Source organism: Marmota flaviventris, chromosome X, assembly GCF_047511675.1.
Source record: "Marmota flaviventris isolate mMarFla1 chromosome X, mMarFla1.hap1, whole genome shotgun sequence".
Classification (NCBI taxonomy): Eukaryota; Metazoa; Chordata; class Mammalia; order Rodentia; family Sciuridae; genus Marmota; species Marmota flaviventris.
In genome coordinates this window covers 134,098,322-134,117,848 of record NC_092518.1, presented here as the reverse complement: position 1 = coordinate 134,117,848, position 19,527 = coordinate 134,098,322, and the positions used below count along the sequence as shown (strand labels likewise).

At 47.3% G+C, this 19,527-nt stretch overlaps 1 protein-coding gene across 2 annotated transcripts; it reads left to right on the top strand.

The window, feature by feature from the left end:
• The first annotated feature begins 10,013 nt into the window (after positions 1 to 10,013).
• On the top strand, positions 10,014 to 18,955 carry Fam3a (FAM3 metabolism regulating signaling molecule A). 2 transcript variants are annotated; one of them, XM_027921731.2, is made up of 10 exons: positions 10,014 to 10,133; positions 10,412 to 10,484; positions 12,524 to 12,637; positions 13,144 to 13,167; positions 15,793 to 15,916; positions 16,046 to 16,104; positions 16,562 to 16,612; positions 16,931 to 17,015; positions 17,098 to 17,224; positions 18,233 to 18,955. In XM_027921731.2, exons 2-10 carry the CDS (start codon positions 10,472 to 10,474, stop codon positions 18,326 to 18,328), a joined length of 693 nt encoding a protein of 230 aa, XP_027777532.1. In that variant the 5' UTR covers positions 10,014 to 10,133; positions 10,412 to 10,471; the 3' UTR covers positions 18,329 to 18,955. The 2 variants fall into 2 exon arrangements, with proteins under 2 accessions (XP_027777532.1, XP_027777533.1); XM_027921732.3 differs by lacking the exons at positions 10,014 to 10,133; positions 10,412 to 10,484 and having other exon boundaries at positions 12,571 to 12,637; positions 15,738 to 15,916.
• Positions 18,956 to 19,527: the final 572 nt, after the last annotated feature.

Here is a 19,527-nt window from a genome sequence, read left to right as displayed (position 1 = left end):
CCACCTGTCCCCTTGTCATTTCCTCTCTGCCACCTGGAGTCATACAAGAGACCTGTCACTTACCCATTCCCTGTGTCACCCACTATGCCTCCTCTAGCACCAGCTCCATACCTTCTTTCTGGGGATTCTTGCCTTGGGCATCTCCCATGGCAGTGTAGCCAGGAACCTGGGCCTGAACGCCTCCCACTCTCCCTACATCTATTCCCATCAGTCTGCTCCACTTCATGGGTGTTTGTCATAGAAACCAGCTTGAGGTACAAGGACAAGTCACAAAGTGGGTGCTTACAACAACAGAAATGCATTCTCTCACCATTCTGGAGATCGGATGTCTTAAGGTCAAGGCATGGACTTTAGGCTTGTGCTGGAGGCTACCTCTTCAGTTGCAGGGGCTCCTGGTATTCCTTGGCTTGTGGCAGCCTCCATGGTCACAAGGCCTTTCCCTGTATGTCTGCCTCCCTCTTAAAGGAAGTCTCATTGGAACAGGGGCCACCTTACTGCAGTATGATATCTTCCTACCTCAACTAAGTACACCTGCAAACATCATATTTCCAAATAAGGTCATATCCTTAGGCTCCAAGTGAACATGCATTTGGTTGAAACCAGTACTCTGCCCCCAATAAGAACAGCATCCCCTTAGCACAACAGCTGTCCTGCCCCTTCTCTGGGCTGAACACTGGGTAGATAGATGGACAGGAAGTGGCACCTTGGGCCCTGAGCTGGTGACCTGGGTTCTGGTAGATGAGGCTGAAGGTACAATGATCAGAGGGCAGGATGTTTTATGGACTGGGCAAAGCAACAGCCCAGAGAATGACCCAGTGAGGAATAGTGTACTCTAAGCAGAAGTGAGGACATGTACCTGGGCCATATTCCCATAGAGGGGAGACTGGATGAGGACTGTGACATCAGGGCAAATTCTTCAGGCTGTCAGCAGGAGGCTGACTGGAGTGAAGCCAGCTTAGACTCAGCACTTCTGTCCCCACCAACCCCACTTGGGAAGATGGGAGTTCAATATGTTGCCCGGGCTGATCGTGAATGCCTATGTTCCAGCCATCCTCCTGCTTCAGACTTCCAAGACACTTCTTAGACTGTCACTAAGAACTAGCTGCTCTCACGCCTGCACACATTCCCTGAGCTGGGGTGGTAACGGGCTGGTTAGGGTAAGCATAGCAGGAAGGCTCCTGCCTGAGACTTGTAGAAGAAATACATAAAGCAGAATGCCAACTGTAACATGGGCTCACTCCTGTCCACAAGCTGGACACTGTAATTTCCATCCTGTAAATGAGAGGTGATGCCTCTGGATTGTGTAAGGAGGGAAATTACCAACTTCACCTGGAATCTGACTCAGGAACAAGGGATCTTGATGGGAAACAGGCATGTCACTTGGCTCTTAAGGGTCCTTTCTAGCACAGGTCCTTACAGAACAGCCAACAGAACTGTGTGGACAGCGTTATAGTCTAGGCTTTGGTTACAGTGGCAGGCCTTGATCCTCTGTCCTCCTGGTCTCTGGTCTACTGGAGAAGGAACCTCAGGGGACCACAGCAAAGGCTGAAACCCAGGAGTGATTTGGGACTGGGAGCTGGCAGAGCAAATATGTGTGTGAGCAACAAGCCATCGTACCTCCATACTCCCACCTCCTTTAGGTCCTAAGAATGTTACTGTACCCATTATGGTAGAGGGAGCATGGTACAAGTATCCTGCTGTGATTTATATGAGGTGTCCTCCAAAAGCTCATATGTGAGACAATGCCAGAGGGTTTAGAGAGCTGGGTATGGTGGCACACGCCTGTAATCCCAGTGGTTTGGGAGGCTAAGGCAGGAGGATGGCAAGTTCAAAGCCAGCCTCAGCAACTCAGTGAAGCCCGAAGGAATTGACTGAGACCCTGTGTCTAAATAAAATACAAAATAGGGCTGGGGATGTGGCTCAGTGGTCTAGTGCCCCTGAGTTCAATACCCTACCCACCCACCCCCAAAAAAGGACTTAGAGATGAAATGGGGGTTATGAGAGCCTTAACTCATTACTGCATTTATCCCCTGATAGGATTTACTGAGTGGTAACTGTAGGTGGGTAGGGTGTGGCTGGAGGAGGTGGGCATTGGGAGCATAGTTTGGGGGTATATATTTGCATCTGGAGAGTGGAATCTCTGTCTGCTTCCTGATCATCCTGTGAGCAACGTCCCTCTGCCACACTCTTCCACCATGATGTTCTGCCTCATCTCAAGTTCTGAGGAATGGAGCCAGCCTTCTATGGACTGAGATGTCTGAAACCATGAGCCCCAAATGGGATGGGATCTCTGGGTGCCTTTTCCTCCTCTAAAATTGTGCTTGGTCAGCTCTTATAGTCACAGCAACTAAAGAGCAGACTATATATATATATACACATATATGAATATATATATATATATATATATATATATATATATATATATATATACATACATTTTTTTCTAAGAGTAATACCAGAGTGGAAAAGTTAAAGCGGTGGTGATTTTGGTCCCTTAAATCTTGTGCAATTTCTCCTGGTGTCATATTATAAGCATGTCTTACATAAAGTTCAAACAGCCTACAATTCAGATATAGCTAGTGGACAGAGACACCTTTCAGGGTGTTGGTCACAGCAGCAAAAACAGTGACTGAAATGTATCCCTCCTTCACGCCCCTAGTGTAGCTATAGACCGACTTGCCTTTGACTTGTGATGCAGCTGCAACCGGTGGACCAGGCTTTGTGGAAGGCACGGAATGACCCAAGACTGATGACCCGGAAGGTGGCCCAATCAGGCAGAGCTATCCCTGAAGATGCACCCACAACTTGCCCCATGCACCACCAGAGGGCATCATCCCTCGCCCTGGGATGGAGCCTTCTAAGTCTCAACTGCCCTAATTGGCAGTGCTGGGTCTTCAAAGCCTCAGATGTAGGCCTGAATATGACATTGAACCCTGGGGGGAAAAAAAGTGAAGGCAAAAGAACTAGTTCAGACCTTGCAGGGCTATTTTTGCTCAGAACTCTGTTGTGAAGCCCCTGGGGCAACATCCCAACTTTTATAGGCTGTAGGGGACCTAGCAGGGCTGTATGCTGGGAACCTACTCACATGGCATAGCTGAGGTGAAGGCTCTCATGTAAGGACAGTAGGGTGACCCCAAAGTGTAGGAGGAACCTAGCTCCATGTGGGCCCCCCAACATTTGAGCAACTTGTGTGAACTGGGAAGGACAGCAGGTGGGGCCCTCCTAATCTGATCCTGTTCTACCTGACTACACTAAGACAGGGACAGGAGGGCCCTGGTGAGACATTCATCTGTCTCCTGACCTCTGGGTGCCTAATAAATAAAATGAGGGTCTTGATTAGGACAGTTAATTGTTATCTCAGCTGTAGGACGTTACAATGAGGTCCCAGGTAAGGACATTCAGCCCTGAGCGTCTACCCTGAGGCACAAAAGCATGAGAAAACAGGTAAGGACATTCAACTATCACTTTATCTGTGAATGAATACATTCTGACACAGGCTTTTGGGTTTCACTGAATTGGGCAAATGTTATCTCAACTCTAGAACCCTACACTGGAGAATAAGGATACAGACACAATGAGGGGAATCATCTGTCACTTCAGTTCTGGGTGCTGCATTGGTGCTGAGGTACGAGGCTCAAGTCAGGGCTTAAAATTGACACCAAAACTCCAGTGTGCACACTAGAACAGAGACAGCAGGTAGAGTCCCGAATGAGGACAGACAACTGTCATGTCAGCTCCGGGTCTGGTTTACAAAAGACACAACATTTCAGGAGCATTTCAGGGATGGGAGCTCTTCTGTGCCCTATACATGAAGCGTAGCAATAGACACTGATTCCACCTCAGCTTTATGTAGCAGGTGACAGAAATCAACTAAAACCCCAGATCTTGGTCCACATGCTGGAAAAAAGAATGAGGGACTGGGTCATGTCATTCAATTATCACTTCAACTCTGGATCATGAAACCTAGATAGAAGCATGAAAAGCCAGATGGGGAACATCAATTGCCACTCTCAGGTTTATACTAGAATACAAGCAAGAAGACCCAGGCAAGGACACTTAACCAGCACCTGAGCTCTAGTGCTTACACTGGGACTGATGCATGCAGTAGAGGCAGGGGCAGTCAACTGTCACATCTAGGTGCCAACACTGAACAAAGATATGAGGGCCCAGTTGAGACTATCAACTGTTACTTCATGCTGGATGCCTGTACTGGGACAAGGGCATAAGGGCCTAGGTGACCACAGTCACTTGAAAGCACAGATCTTGGTGCCAACATTAGAAAGGAGAATGAGAGACTGTTGAGGTCATCCAACAGTCACTTCATCTCTGGATCACTAAACTTAGGCAAAGGTACGAAGGACTAGGCGAGGATGAGGGGTCAACTGGCTCCTCATCTCTGGATGCCTACACCATGGAAAGGATGACTTAAGTAAGGGCCCTCAATTGTCACCTAAGATCTAGTTGCCTAATGTGGCCTGGAAGCAAGAGGCCCCAGGTGAGAATAGCCAACTGTTGGCTCTTAGTGCCTACAATGAGGCAAGCACAGAAGACCCATATGCCCCAGTCATTCCACTCTAGGTATACACTGCCTAGGAAAAACAACAATTTTCACAAAAACTTGCACACATATGCTTAGAGCAGCATTATTTATATTAGCTGAATAGTAAAAACAACACAAATTTTCATTAAAAATGGGTAACTGAATAAACTAATAGAAATAAACAACAAACAACTGATCACAAAATAAAAGAAAAAAAATAATCCATGCTACACGGATAAAGCTTGAGCGTTTTGCTAAGTAAAGGAGTCAGACACAAGGCCACATGCTGGGTGATTTCTGTTATATGAATGTCCAGAACAGGAATATACACAGAGATCCGATCAATGTTTCCCAGGGTTGGGGGACCAGGGAAAAGGAGTGACTGCTACTGGGATTTCAGTTACTTTGGGGAGCAATGGGAAACAGTTTGGAATCAGACAGTGCTAATGTATGCATCAACTTGTGCATACACTAAAACACACTGAATTGTACATTTAAAAAGAATGAATTTGGGGCTGGGGCTATAGCTCAGTTGGTAGAGTACTTGCCTACCATGCACAGGGTTCAATCCCCAGCACCAGAAAAAAAAAGAATTAAATTTAGGGCTGAGGGTATAGGTCAGTGGTAAAGTACTTGCCTCGCATGAAAGGTCCTGGGTTCAATCCCCAGTACCAGAAGAAAAAAAAAAAAAACAGAATTCTTTATAGTATGTATATTATATCTCAAATTTTTAAAAGAATGCAAATTGGACATATAATTCATTGCACTGGCTCTGAGCCTCCATCCAGAGGCTTTGATTAACATTCAATATAGAAGATATTAACAGGTTTTCTTTAATGATTCTTAATTACTTGTGTTTTGCAAATTAACATTTTTGGGCAGCATTGGGATGGAACTCAGGGCTCTGTGCATGCTAGGCAAACACTCTACCACTTATCTACATCTCCAGTACCCCCAAATGTACTTTTTTTCATTTCAATGGAGCAATTTTTGCATAAATATGGAAATAAATATGCAGGATGTGTTCCTTTGATCTATTAAAGGGTGGTTTTCCACCCTTCTCTCTATTTAATGTCAACACTCTGCTTCTCATACCTTCAGAGGGCCTGGCCTGGTGTCTCATTGCTTTTTTTCACCTTTTTTTTTTTACGTGTTCCCATTTTTTTTTTCTCCTGTCCTTCAACATCATGGGTGGAAGCTAGACAGGCCTTCGTGCTAGACTCCTACCTCAGACAAGGTAACTTCAACTTCCTAGCCTAGACTTGCAAAGTACTGAGCTGGATGAGCATTTCAAAGGTAGCCTGACCCCTTCAGACTGAGTCCCAGGAACAGGAAGCTTGACTTCCCACACTCACACCAAGGGAAGTCTGCTGTGCTGGGGTACTAGCTCTGGCAAAATGAGAAGACAAAAGAACACTGAAAACTCCCACTCACTCCATCCCTTAATCTAAACCTAGCCCACTGCTAGTGGCTGAGCCACAGATGGCAGGGATGGAGAGGATCTGCACATGCCCCTGCCTGCCCCCATAGAGTAGAAAGTAAAGAAGGCAGGACACAGGGCAGGGGCTGTAGCTCAGTGGTAGAGCACTTGCCTAGCACATGTGAGCACTGGGTTCAATCGTCAGCACCACATAAACATAAATACATAAAATGAAGGTCCATCAACATCTAAAAATTTTTTTTAAAAAGTAGGACAGGAAGAAAGAAAAGAGAAAAAGGCACGAATGGGGTGGGGCGTTAGCCTCCAAGTTCACTAAGTTCAAATATCCAGAAGAGATCATCTTTCTTATACAACAAAAGGAGAAACTCAGAAACCAAAGCTCTGAGACTTGATCAGACTAGCCCAGAGCCACATCCCAGGACCAGAGAGGAGGCCCTGATACAGGTCTCTTGCCTCCTAGAGCTTCACCCTTTGCTTCACTTCAATGCTTCAAGGAATCTTTGCAGAAACAAGGAGCTAACTACATTCTGGCTTTCCATAAGGAAGGAATTTACAAGGCCAAATGTTCAGAGAAAACTAGAACTCAGTGATATAAATTAGCGCCCCCCACACACTTACCTTTGCCCTGAGGCATTTGCCCATAAACTTTTCCTTGATAGCCTTATAAAGTAAGGGGTCAGCAACCGAATCATGAAAAATATCAAATCCTGAGGGCCCAAATGGCTACACTGTCAGGGTGAGACTAAGCCCAGAACTGCAACAGAACCAGGGCTCAAACTGCCTGGGGTGTCCAGAGAACCTTGAACCTTTCACTTGATTTAAGGGGGGTCTTAGATGAACAGAACCCCTGGGGCCTGGCAGAAGCAAGTGAACCATCTTGGGAGAAATAGTCCTTCCTCCTTAGACCTCAAATTATTCCTACAAATACTACTATTATTATTATTATTATTATTATTATTATTATTATTATTATATTATTATTATTACTATTATTTTGGAGATGGGGATATAGCTCAGTGGAAAAGCACTGGAGATTGAGGGCTTTTCCACTGAACTATATCCCCACCTCTTTTATTTTTAAAGTTTGAGACAAGGTCTCATTAAATTGTGCAGGTTGATCTCAAACTTGTGATTCTCCTGCTTCAGCTACCCAAATAAATGAGATTGCAGGTGTACATCAGTGAACCAGTCTTAGAACACAGACTTAAATCCGTTTCCAATGTTTTTGTTTTTTGCAGGGCTGGGACTTTAACCCAGTGCCTTTGCACATGCTGGACAAGCAGTCTACTGTGCTATGTACAGTAGTGCACAGCTGTAATTCCTGCAGTTTGGGAGGCTGAAGCAGGAGGGTTACAAACTCGAGGCCAGCCTCAGCATGTTACAAAGACCCCATCCCTGGGGCTGGGGCTGGGGCTCAATGGTAGAGCCCTTGCCTAGCACAGCTGAGGCACACAGGGTTTGATCCTGAGCACCACATTAAAAAAAACAAATAAAATAAAGTTATAAAAATTTTTTTTAGAAAAAGACCCTATCTCAACATAAAATAAAAGATAGGACTGGGGATTTGGCTCAGTGTAAAGTGTCCCTGAGTTCAATCCCAGTACCCCAAAGTAATAATAATTAGCTGGACATGGTGATGCACACCAATGATCCCTCCTACACTGAGGTAGGAGGATCACAAGTTCAAGGCCAGCCTCAGCAACTGAGGGAGACCCTAGCAACTTAGTAAGACCCAGTCAATCCGTAGTACCAAAAATGAAGATGGGGAGGAGGAGAAATAAAAGGGCTGGGGGGCTGGGGTTGTGGCTCAGCAGTAGAGCACTTGCCTCGCATGTGTGAGGCCCTGGGTTTGATCTTCAGCACCACATAAAAATAAATAAACAAAATAAAGATATTGTGTACATGTATAACTTTAAAAAAAGGGCTGGAGATGTAGTTTAGTGGAAGAATGCTCTTGATTCAATCCTCAGTAGTATTTAAAAAAAAAAAAAGTCTATTTTCTAGTCAACAGTAATGTGCCAATGTGTTTTTCCTGGTTGTGATACTGTACTACAGCTATATATATATCACCACTGAGGAAAGCTGGAGCTACAATAGCACCGTTTTTGCAACTTCTATAAGTGTATAATTACTTCAAAATGAAAAAAATAAAGAATTAGGACATTACAGTTGTTCACAGTGGTGCATGCCTGTAATCCCAGTGATTGGGGAGGCTGAGGTAGGCAATTCACAAATTGGAGGCCAGCCTGGGCAAGGCCTGGGAGGCCCTATCTCAAAGTAAAACATAAAGAGGTGGGGATGTACCTCAATGGTAGAGTACCACTGGATTCAATCCCCAGTACCCAAAAATAAAGAATAAAATAACTAAGGTATGGGGGTATAGCCCAGTGGTATACAGCATATGCTTAGCATACAGAAGGCTTGGTCCCCAGCACTAACAACAAAAAGTATAATTGAATATTTAAATTGTCAAATGTTATGTTATATATATTTAATTCCAATACAAATATATATAGTATTATTTTATGCTTCTGTACACTTATTATCCTATGGTATTTGTCAGTCCAAACTTCCTTTTTTCTAATTGTACCCTCAATGACATTCTCCTCTTCCCAAGCCTCAGAATTGCTGACATCCTATTGGCCAACAACTGAAAAAAATTCTGTTTGTTGAGGACTCAGTCTCTGCTCTCTTTGGTGGAGGCTTCAGCCATTTCTCTTTAAGTTTATATCCATTTTATGTTCTCCTAAGCAGGTATCCCCAAAACTTTATTCAATTGTTTGCATACTTTTTTTCTTCTGCATAAAATTGTGAAAAGAACACCTAACAGGTCTAGAGACACCTGTCACAGCCTTCCCACTCCCATTTTGTGTTGTGTGCTATTTAAGAACTGTTGGAACTGTCTTGAGCCAAATGCTGACTTTGAATGATAAATGACAGTGTCCCTCAGTCTGTCAACCTTCATGGGGATTGAAGAGTCCCAACAGGAAAAGCTGGAATATGGACAGGGCATATGTGTTCTATGTAGCACAATGGTCAGCACCAAGCAGGGTGGATAGGGTGAAGAGCTGTGGGGTTCAAGTGTAACCTCTTTCTGTATGCATATCAGGAAACAGTCCCAGGGTTTGGGTTGCTGCTCTGTGGTAGAGTATATGCTTAGCAACTTATATAGGTCCTCGGTTTAATCCCTAACACCAAAAAGAAGTCCCAGAGAAAATAAGGGACTCCTGCAGGCTGTCCTTCAATGCATATCACTTGTGTGGTGTCTCTATGGAAGGGGGGAGTTGTGTCTGGACCCTCAGAGGACTCATAAAATCAACTTTTCCTTGTGTGCTGCAGGCAAGGTATAAACACTATTATCTAGGAACTTGGGCCTTGTTGTTGGTTCAGGGATGTACATAACTGACAGCTACTTGTACTGGGCCCCACTGAGGATACCATAAGGCCCAATGTTTGGTACCAGAGAAATATGCGAGGCCACCAAATTTGGTGACAAAACCCAAATACAAATCCAGGACCATCACAGAAGACTGACTGCTAAAATAGATCACTTTGATCATGTTTGCGAGAAGTGTGTATGAGAGTGTGTTGTGTATGTCAAACTAGAATCTACTGGATTCTAACCAGAGTAGTGTCATGCCTGGTTCTATAAATTGTATTTTGGATTATTTCCTAAGGAAGGAGGTCCTTAAGTTTGACCACCGGGTCAAAGGTTAGGGATATTGTTTTGATTCTGCCCAGCTGCTGTCTTCCAGACATATGGGAACAGCTGACAGAGTACTCGCAGCCCTCCCAGTGCGGTAATGATCGGGGCGCAGTTGAGGACAGAGAGTTCAGGCTGGAGGAGTAGACCTTTCTGAGTTGGTGCGCTAGCGCTCCCCTCTCTGTTCCTTGAGGCTGTCAGCATAGAGGGGGCGGGGTAGATACCAGTTCCTCCCACTTGGCGGCTTTGGAGGTGGAGCTTGCGCGGGGCTGTGGCTCCCCCGTGGCACGGCCCCTGGCGGGCGGTGCCTGCGAGCTCTGGCCCCTCCCCCGGCCGCCATTGCCAGGCCTGCCGGGTTCCTCTGCGCAGCTTCTTCTCCTCCCCGAGTAGAGCCGGGCACCGGCCCAACGGGGCATTCCCTGACCGGGCCCACGTCTTCCCACGGCCAGGCAAGTCCCCGGCCAGCCCGGTCTCCGTCTCAGCCTCGGGAGGAATGGCCTTAGCCCCGAGTTTCTCTCGGGAGTGACCTGAGTCCGAGACACCCACTTCTGCGCCCCAGTCCCGGAGGCTTCTGTTTGCCAGCGGGTTCCCGATGCCCCTCCTGGACACGTTCAGGACTGGTTTGAGAAACAACATAACACCGATTGTGTTGCCCCCCAGCAGAGGCCCGGGACAGACTTGCCCCTGGCCCCTGCCCAAACCTGCTCTTCTCCTTTGTTCCCCCCAGAGCGCACTGTCCCCAAACAGTGCACCTGCCGGCGGTCCCAACCCAGCGGGAGAAGTGGACATGAGGTTGGCAGGTGGGTGGCTTCCACGGCGAACGGGAGGAAGGCCCAGGTGTCCCGACATCTGTGTCAGGAAGGGTCCGGGTGAACCACTGGGGTTGGTTGAGAAAATGGAGGACTGTGAACGAACACTTATTCGGTAACCTTGAGAAAAATCCTCACCTGAGGACTTCAGCTTCCCAAACTATAAGATAAAGGATTATATAAATTTCACCCAACTCAGATAACAAGCCGACTGCTTTTTGGGAAATGAGTTGTGACAGAGGCTCCAGAGCATGGCAGCGGGGTGCAGATGGGTGCAGCGTACCGATGGAGAGGTCTACTCTTAAACAAAAACTGACAAAGCTGCCTGTACGGTTGGATATGAACCCAAATGACAGCTCTGGTATCAGCTGCACAACTAAGATAAAGATGCCTTATGGAAGGACAGGCTGGGATAAGATGGAAAGTAGAAACTAAGAACTGGAGTTCAGATCTGCTAAGGTCACAGCTTGATGTACTTACCAACTGGATCTGGGTAGTGAGGAAGGGACTGGGAGGGTGGAGATACAACAGAGCTCAGGGTTGGAGGTAGACAACAAGAAGTCATCATTACATATTGTTAATTCAACACCTGGCTGTAGATAAAATCACCAAAAAAGAAAATACAGATACAGATAAGAAGGCAGCCTGGTACAGAAGGCTGCCTCTGTCCAGTTTTCTCCACCCTCCCCCTTTCTCAGTGACCTACTTGTCACTGTGGGTCTTACCTGGATCAGGGCCTCATCCATTCTACACCAGCAGTCTACCACTCAGCCCTTCTGTCCAGCTTAAGGGGAGGTAGAGGAAGATCATCTAACCAAGGAGAAAAAGCAGCATATAGGTCAGGAGACTGCTTTCCTGGAAGCCAGCGGGGAATTGTTTTCATCAGGAGGGCATGAGTAGTCCACTAACAGGTCAAGGAAGATCAAAGCCAATAGATGACTGGGGGCATGACATCATGACAGTTATTTATGGGTGGCCTTGGCTACCAGATATTTGGTTGGGATGGTGCAAGGCCAAATTGGAGCAGGCTGTGGAGAGTGTGGGAAGTAAGATGATGGAAAGGCAGACTGTAGTTGACTTTTGGGTGGGGGGACTGTGATTGAACCTAGGGCGTCACACATGTTAGGTAAGCAATCTACAACTGTGCTACATCCCCAGCTCCTATAGTTGACTTAGTTTGATGGGGAGGGCTGAGGTTGTGGCTCAGTGGTACAGCACTTGCCTATCACATGTGATGCACTGAGTGTGATCCCCAGCACCACATTAAAAAAAAAAAAAAAAAAAACCTAAGTAAAGTTTGATGGAGAAAAGGAAGGCAAGGGTAAATAGCATGAGGATGGGGTTTTGAAGGAGAGCTTTTTCTTCTTTCAGTCTTAAAATTAGCAATATTGAAATGTGGGAGGGTGAGGATAAAGATCCCTATTACAAGAAATCTGAGAAGGGAAGGGAAACAAGGATCCAGTTTGCAGCTAGTGAAGGGACTGGTCGTCAAAAGGCATAAGGACCCTCCATCAGAATAGGAGGAAAGAGGCTAGACATGTGGCTCAGTGGCACAGCTCTGGCCTAGCATGTACAATCTCTGGGTTTGATCCTCAGCATCTCTCTCATACACACACACACACACACACACACACACACACACACCCCCACACCCGCGAACAAGAAAAGGGGTGGCCTTGGTCGTCTCAAAGGTATCCATTGGTGATCTCAAAGGCAGGAAGCTGAGGAAGGTCCTAGAAGAGAATCCTTGGAGTCCTCTGGAACACTTGAATTCTGAAAAGCCCCTTCAAACCTTCCAAGGAAACCTTTCCAGGGAAGCCTGGAAGTTTGAAGTCAGTTTCGTCCGTCCACCTGCCAGGGAATTTGAGTTTCCCTCTTGGGCCTGCTGGATGGGGTCAGTTCCCAACCCCCCATCCTCTGGTCACTTCTTCCCAAGCAGAAGGGGAGATCTCATCATGAGGGGTCATGGGATGGTTCCAGAGGTCACCAGCATCTGAGGTAGGCCTGCCCCGTGTCTGTCCTGCCTGCAGGCCCGCTCCGCATCGTGGCCCTAGTTGTCACTGTGGGTCTTACCTGGATCATAGTCAGCATCCTCCTGGGTGGGCCTGGCAGTGGATTTCCTCGCATCCAGCAACTCTTCAACAGTGAGTGTGGGACCCTCCCTTGCTTCGCTGCAGAGGTCCCCAGGGTGGCCTCCTGGTCTTGGGACAGATGCCCAGGGTGGGATGCAGGCAACTTGGGTTCTCCACCCCCTCCCCCGCAGGGTGCCTCTGGCTGCTTCAGCTAGAAAAGCAACACCCACTAATTATAGCCATGTGTCCAGTGGAGTTAGTAAATTCAGAGTAAGGGATGAGAAAGCTTCCACTAAAAGTTGGGAATGACACCCTGGTTGATGCCTACAGGCTGTCTGCTGGGCTCTGAGATGGGGAAGGTGACTGGTGATACATCACCTGGCCATTCTTTACAATTCCAGTTCACCCTCTTTCTGGAGCAGAAATGGTGTTAAGTTTTGCATATGAATATCACTTAGGCATAAGCAGAGAGCATGCCAAGGGCAACCTGGCGTAGTCCCTTGCCCCTGAGCCTCACTGCCCTGCTGTAGGCCCTTGGAGGCCTCCATGCTAACAAAAACAATTCTCTGTACCCACAGGCCCAGAAAGCTCTGTGACTGCAGGTAAGGTTCCTGTTACCTCTCAGCTTCTCCCCTCTTCCTGCCCCTCACACTGCCTTTGTAACACCCCTGCTTCCCCTAGTCCCCCAGTATTTCTGCTCTCCATCGCTCCCTCCCCAAACTAGCTATCACAGCCAGCTGTGCTGTGAACCTAGTAAACAACTTACCTGCTGCTAGAAAGCAGTGGTGGGACAGGTTTACAGTAAACATTCCTATTCCAAAAAGAATAATTTTGAGGAAAAAAAAAAGAATCACTGATCCCAAGAAGACCCCCAAACCCAGCAGGCAAGGTTTCAAGGCCTAAGAATTCTCTATGGTCTGATGCTCTACTCTCTGGGCCTGCTGGGGTGACCCTCTCCTCTGGAACAAGACATGTTCTCACTGTCTGGTTCTGTACCCTCTCTGGCCTCTGCATCCCCAGGTCTGTCTTCAGAATCACCTGTCCCTTTCAGTTCAGACTGTCAGTATTTCTGCTGGTATAAAATACTAACAAAACCATTTTTGGTCTCTTGTACAATTCATAAGGGTCCAAGTTATAAGATGAGAGTTCTCCACAGATCCTGCCTAGATAACCACATTTCAAGTCCAGATTTCTGAAAGGATGGAGTGTACCCACAGGCTGCCCACCTCATCTCTTAAGCAAATGCTTGGCCAGCCACACACACACCCTTAGTATTCTCTCTAGAGGATGCTTTCTCATTTTGCAATATGATTAGGCTGATATCCCAAATCTTTATATTCTGGTTCCTTCATGGTTTACAATTCTTTCCTCAGTTTCTCTCTCTGCTCTCACACTTCACTGTAAGCCACACCTTCAACTTTGTTAGAAATCACTTCAGCTAAATATCCAAGTTCAACACTTAAGTTCTCGTTTCCACAAGACACTAGACCACAAGACAGCCAAGTTCTTTGCCACTTTATGAGAAGGATGGCCTTTCCTCTAATGCTTAGTGATATGTTCCTTATTTCCCTCTGAGATTTCACCAAAAGCACATTTTTTTTTAATTTTAGAGCTGGGGATTGAACCCAGGGCCTCACACATGCTAGGCAAACATTCTACCACTAAGCCACATCCCCAGCTCTTTTTTAAGTTTTATTTTATTTATTTATTTATTTGTTCTGATTAGACCCAATACCTTTATTTTATTTATTTATTTTTATGTGGTGCTGCGGATCAAACCCAGCACCTCGCATGTGCTAGGCGAGCACTGTATTTCTGAGCCACAACCCCAGTCCTTAAATTTTGAGACAGGGTCTCTCTAAGTTTCCCAGGCTGGCCTAGAACATATGATGCTCATATTGCAACCTCCACAATAGCTGAGATTATAGGCGTGCACCACCATGCCCAGGCCAAAAGTACCTTTAATGTTCATAGTTCCAACAACATTTTGTTTGTGATAACATATACATTCTCTAAGACAATAGAAACTTTCTCTGTAGCTCTCTTGTCTTTTTGAGCCTTCATCAGAATCATCTTTATAATCCATTTTCTTTTTTGGGGGGGATGAGATTTAAAACAGGGCACTTTACCACTAAGCTACATCCTCAGCCTTTTTTATTTTTTTATTTTGAGACAGGGTCTTGCTAAGTTACTTAGAACCTTGCTGAATTGCTGAGGCTAGCCTCAAACTTGTGCTTCTTCTGCCTCAATCTCCTGAGTCTCTGGGATTACAGACATGTAACACCACCCACAGCTTATGGTCCATATTTCTACCAACAATCTTTTAAAGGCAATCTAGGCCCTTTCTACCATGCACCTCAAAATTCTACATCATATACCCACCACCCAGCTCCAAAGCCATTTCCACATGTTTAGGTATTTGCCACATAAGCACCCTCCTTCCTGGTACCAAAATCTACATCAATTCCCTGGGGCTGCCATAACGAAGTATCACAAAGTTGGTGGCTTAAACAACAGAAATGTATTTTCTTACAGTTCTGGAAGCCAAAACTCTGAAATCAAGTTATCAACAAGGCTTGTGGCTATGTCACTCTAATCTCTGCCCCCATTGTCATACAGCTGCCTCCTTCACTGTGCCTTTGTCTGTTATCCTTATAAGGACACCAGTCATGTTGCATTCAGGACTCAACCTACTCCAGTATGATCTCATCTTAACTAATTTATCTATAAAGACCTTATTTCCAAACAAGGCCACATTCTGAGATACTTGGAGTCAGGGCTTCAACTTGTCTTGTGTGGGAACACAGCTCAACCCATAACAGGCTGTCCACCCATCGTCACCCTATGGAAATCAAACTAGCAGATCCCTATGCTTTCCTCACCTGCTGTAGTTCTACCACTTTGGTCTAGCTGTGTACCCTGTGTATATATTTGGGTCCCCAACCTAACTTTCTCCATGCTTTGTTCCCGGCTGTGTAAGGGCTCTTGACCTCCTTTCTTTTCTCCCACCAGTAGCGCAGAAAAGCCTCCTTGAGTCCCTGTCACCTTGCCAGCAGAACACAGAGTTTCCATGAAGTGTCCCTGGCCTTAGCCTGAGCCATGACCCCCACTGAGTTCCCTGCTATATGGTCACTTATTCGACCCTATGGCTGGTCCTGACCTCCCCACTCAGATCTTAGGTGACACCAGGGCCAGGCCCATGGGTCATACCTGCTGTCCCTGCTCAGAACCACGGGCCAGGAAGTACAAGTGTGGCCTGCCCCAGCCATGTCCTGAGGAGCACCTAGCCTTCCGCATGGTCAGTGGGGCTGCCAATGTCATCGGACCCAAGATCTGCCTCGAGGACAAGATGTGAGCTCCTTGGGATACATGGGGTTTGGGAAGTGGGCTGGTGGAATTGAGACTGGCTCCACAAGGGCTGAGGGCTGTGCAAGGAAGAATGGAGCAGATGTGCCCACTGGAAGTCTTCCATCCCTTTAGGCTCATGAGCAGTGTCAAGGACAACGTGGGCCGTGGGCTGAACATTGCCCTGGTGAATGGTGAGTTCCCCATGCTCGGGTCAGAGTTGAGACCAAAGAGGTAGAAGCCATGCCATGACCTGCACCCTGTGCATTTCCTCCCTAGGCGGTTTCTGAGTGTTTTCCCTGACCCTTCCCTCTAGGCACTCTCAGGGAGGTCTGGGAAGGGGTCTGTGTGACTCAATGAACCAAAGCATGATAGCATTGAAGAACTAGAAGGGTCCAGGGACTTGAAGGGCACTTCATGGGAGCCCCTGGAGGGCCTCAAATGCCAGGCAGAGGCTCTACAATTCTGAGTGAGCTACAACTATCAACAAGGGGATAAATAGGAGAATGTTTGAAAAACTTCCAGAAAGGCTAATCCCAGTTGCCACCTCCCCATCCAATGTGTTCTGAGTGTGTTTTGAGGGCCAAAGTGGTAGAGTGGAGTGACTCTGGCAGCTCACCCAGGAAGACTCCCTTCCTCCTCTCAATGCAGGGGTCAGCGGTGAGCTCATTGAGGCCCGTGCCTTCGACATGTGGGCTGGAGGTGAGTGGCTGTCAAAGATTCCTACTTCTTCACTGACAAAAAAATGACTGGGTGAGTTTCCTCTGTGTCCATATGCTTGGGCTTTTCAAGCACTTGCCTGGGTTCCCAGAAGGCAGCAGGAGGGGAAAGATCATTACCTCTGTCCGGAGGCTATGTTTTTTGTAATAGGATGTTCCCAGCTTCCTTACCAATTTGTCCCTATACCTTTGTACATTGGCACATCCAGGGGCCAATCCCTACTTGGGTTTTATCAGTTAGAGAACAAGGATTGGTGGGAGAAGGGGTGCTCAGTGGGTCCTGCCTTCTGCCACCCTCCAGATGTCAATGATCTGTTGAAGTTCATTCGGCCACTACATGAAGGTACCTTGGTGTTTGTGGCATCCTATGACGACCCAGCCACCAAGTAAGTGAGTGTCATGGTCAATCTCAGTCTTGTCCCTCTACAATGACAGCTCACAACTCACATTTCTTCTTCTGTGTGCTAGGATGAATGAAGAGACCAGGAAGCTTTTCAGTGAGCTGGGCAGCAGGAATGCCAAGGAGCTAGCTTTCCGCGACAGCTGGGTGTTTGTGGGGGCCAAGGGTGTGCAGAACAAGAGCCCTTTTGAGCAGGTACAGCAGAGAACTCAGCACCTCTGCCTCCTAGCCCTGGAAGCCTGGCCACCCCATCTCTTCACACCACAGCCTACCCTGAATTTTTTCCAGCTAGGCCCTAAGCAAACAGACAATAGCCCTGTCCCCCATCTGTCCCTGGGTGGTCCTGGCCCATTTGCCTACTGAACAAGGAGGAGCAGTAACTTTGACCTTCCCTATCCTATGTGCATTGCACCCTAAAGGGTCTTTAAATGGCAAAGTTTGCACAGTGGCAAGACTCATAGCTAAGAAACCATCCTCCCAGCACCTTCATGATGCTCAGTACTGTCTTAATTCTCTCAAAACCCAATATCCCCAATCCACACCATACACCCTTGCTGCCCTCCTGAGTCCACATGTCAGGCCCTGTGCTGGGGCTGGGTGAGAAGGAGCCCCAGTCACCATCCTCATCTGTGGGAGGTTCTCAGTCCAGAAAAAGCCACAGCATCCCCAAATATGCTCTTTTTTAAATATTTTTTTAGTTGTAGATGGACAGAACACCCTTGTTTGTTTTATTTATTTTTATGTGGTGCTGAGGATCAAACTCAGTGCACTCTCACACATGATAGGCAAGTGCTCTACCACTGAGCTATAGCCCCAGCCCCAAGGTCTGATCTTTATGACACAAATTTCTAGAAGGCTCTGGCTAACAAAAAGATAGCTCAAGCTGCCCCCTTCCCCAAGGGGAAAAAAATGTCCCCATGGCCTTGTTCTCAGTACAGCTTCTGAAAACTCCTTATGGTGGGGTACACACGTATTATCTCCCCTCCAAGCCCATATAAGTACACAGAAATTCACCCCCAAGCTGCCTGCCTGCAAGGGAATAGGTCATTACAGCTGTTGTCATTTTTTCCTGGGGCAGAGGGAGGGAACCAGTGCCTGGAGAGCACACAGGTGGTCTACAACACAAAGGCCAGAGTCCTGGCCCACTTCTGTCCCCTGTCCCTAAGGGCCAGACCATGACTTCTTGCTCCCTCCATCTCACAGCATGTGAAGAACAGTAAGCACACCAACAAGTATGAGGGCTGGCCTGAGGCGCTGGAGATGGAAGGCTGCATCCCGCGGAGAAGTGTGGCCAGCTAGCACAGCCAATCACCAGGACCAGGCCGAGGGAGTCTGCATGGTGCCAACACAGAGTCGAGGTCTTGCCCCATGCCCAGGCAGGAGGCTCCCCAGCCCCAACACATCAGGGCTCTGAGGCAGTGACCCCAAGATGATGGGGACTGTGGAGCTGGCCCATCATACTTTGTCATAGGAGCCCAGGTACCCATCTCCTTTTCCTAAAGCTGGTCCCAGTCAGCCCCCACTTTGCCCTTTCTTCCACTCATGTCATCTCCTTCCCAATTCCCAAGTGCCCCTGGCTGCAAAGGCTCTAGGTGCCCATTCTTCTCACTGTAGTAGCTACTTGGCAGGTTGGGGCATCTTCCAGAACCTCTCCCTTCCAGACACACTCACTATATTGTGGTCCAAACTTGCTTACAGTGTGATTGCTTTCAGTGAGCCAAAACTAGTAAGCACTTTCACATGCCTGCCTGCCTCTAACCTCTCTCTCAGCAGGAGAGGGGCCCTTAGAGCAGACTGGCCTTCGATAGTGAGGTAGTCAGAGCCTGGTCACAGCCCCTAATGCAGTACATGGCAGTATGCGGTTTGTCAGAGGGCCCACCTTCTAGATGACCTCTTAATAAATTGATGGCCCCCAATGGAATGAAATGCATTCAGATGTTGTCCTCAGTGGAGAGTCAGGGGTGGTATTATGTGCATGGAGGGGATAAGTCCTAGAGACTCAGCCAACCTGTCCCCACAGCCTTAGTAGACAGCCTTTCTCTATAGGGCCCCTGCCATTGACAGCCTCCCCCCCCCCAGTGGCTAAGATGTGACTCAAGTGGTAAGCAGAGTACTTCCCCAGTTGGTGTCACCCATAGCCTTAACTGGAGACATGGTTCTGTCTTCTGGGACCCAAGGAAACTCACCAACTTCTTCCCACCCACAATGCACCTGTAGGGACAAGTAAAATAACTAAAACCAGTCAAGGTGCTGACATACCAAATAAGGGGTGTAAAAGCACTCTGAGTTCCAAAAAACAAGAAAGGGTGGCTTGGACTTCCCAGATGGGAGGAATCAGGACATTGTGGTAATTTGAGAAGACAGTCAGGCATTCTTGAAGTATCTGTGTTAGGGGGTGATGGACTTAGGATCCTGCTGTGCAGACAGGCTTTCTGAGCCTTCAACTCCTAGGCATTAAGTGCTTCCAGACCCAGGGAAAGTACTGAGTGCAAAGCAAA

Coding starts and splice junctions, on each gene's coding strand:
- Fam3a (XM_027921731.2), top strand. Junction 13,168..15,792: donor AGAAAGCTCTGTGACTGCAG/GTAAGGTTCCTG, acceptor GTCCCTGCTCAG/AACCACGGGCCAGGAAGTAC. Junction 16,105..16,561: donor GAACATTGCCCTGGTGAATG/GTGAGTTCCCCA, acceptor CTCTCAATGCAG/GGGTCAGCGGTGAGCTCATT.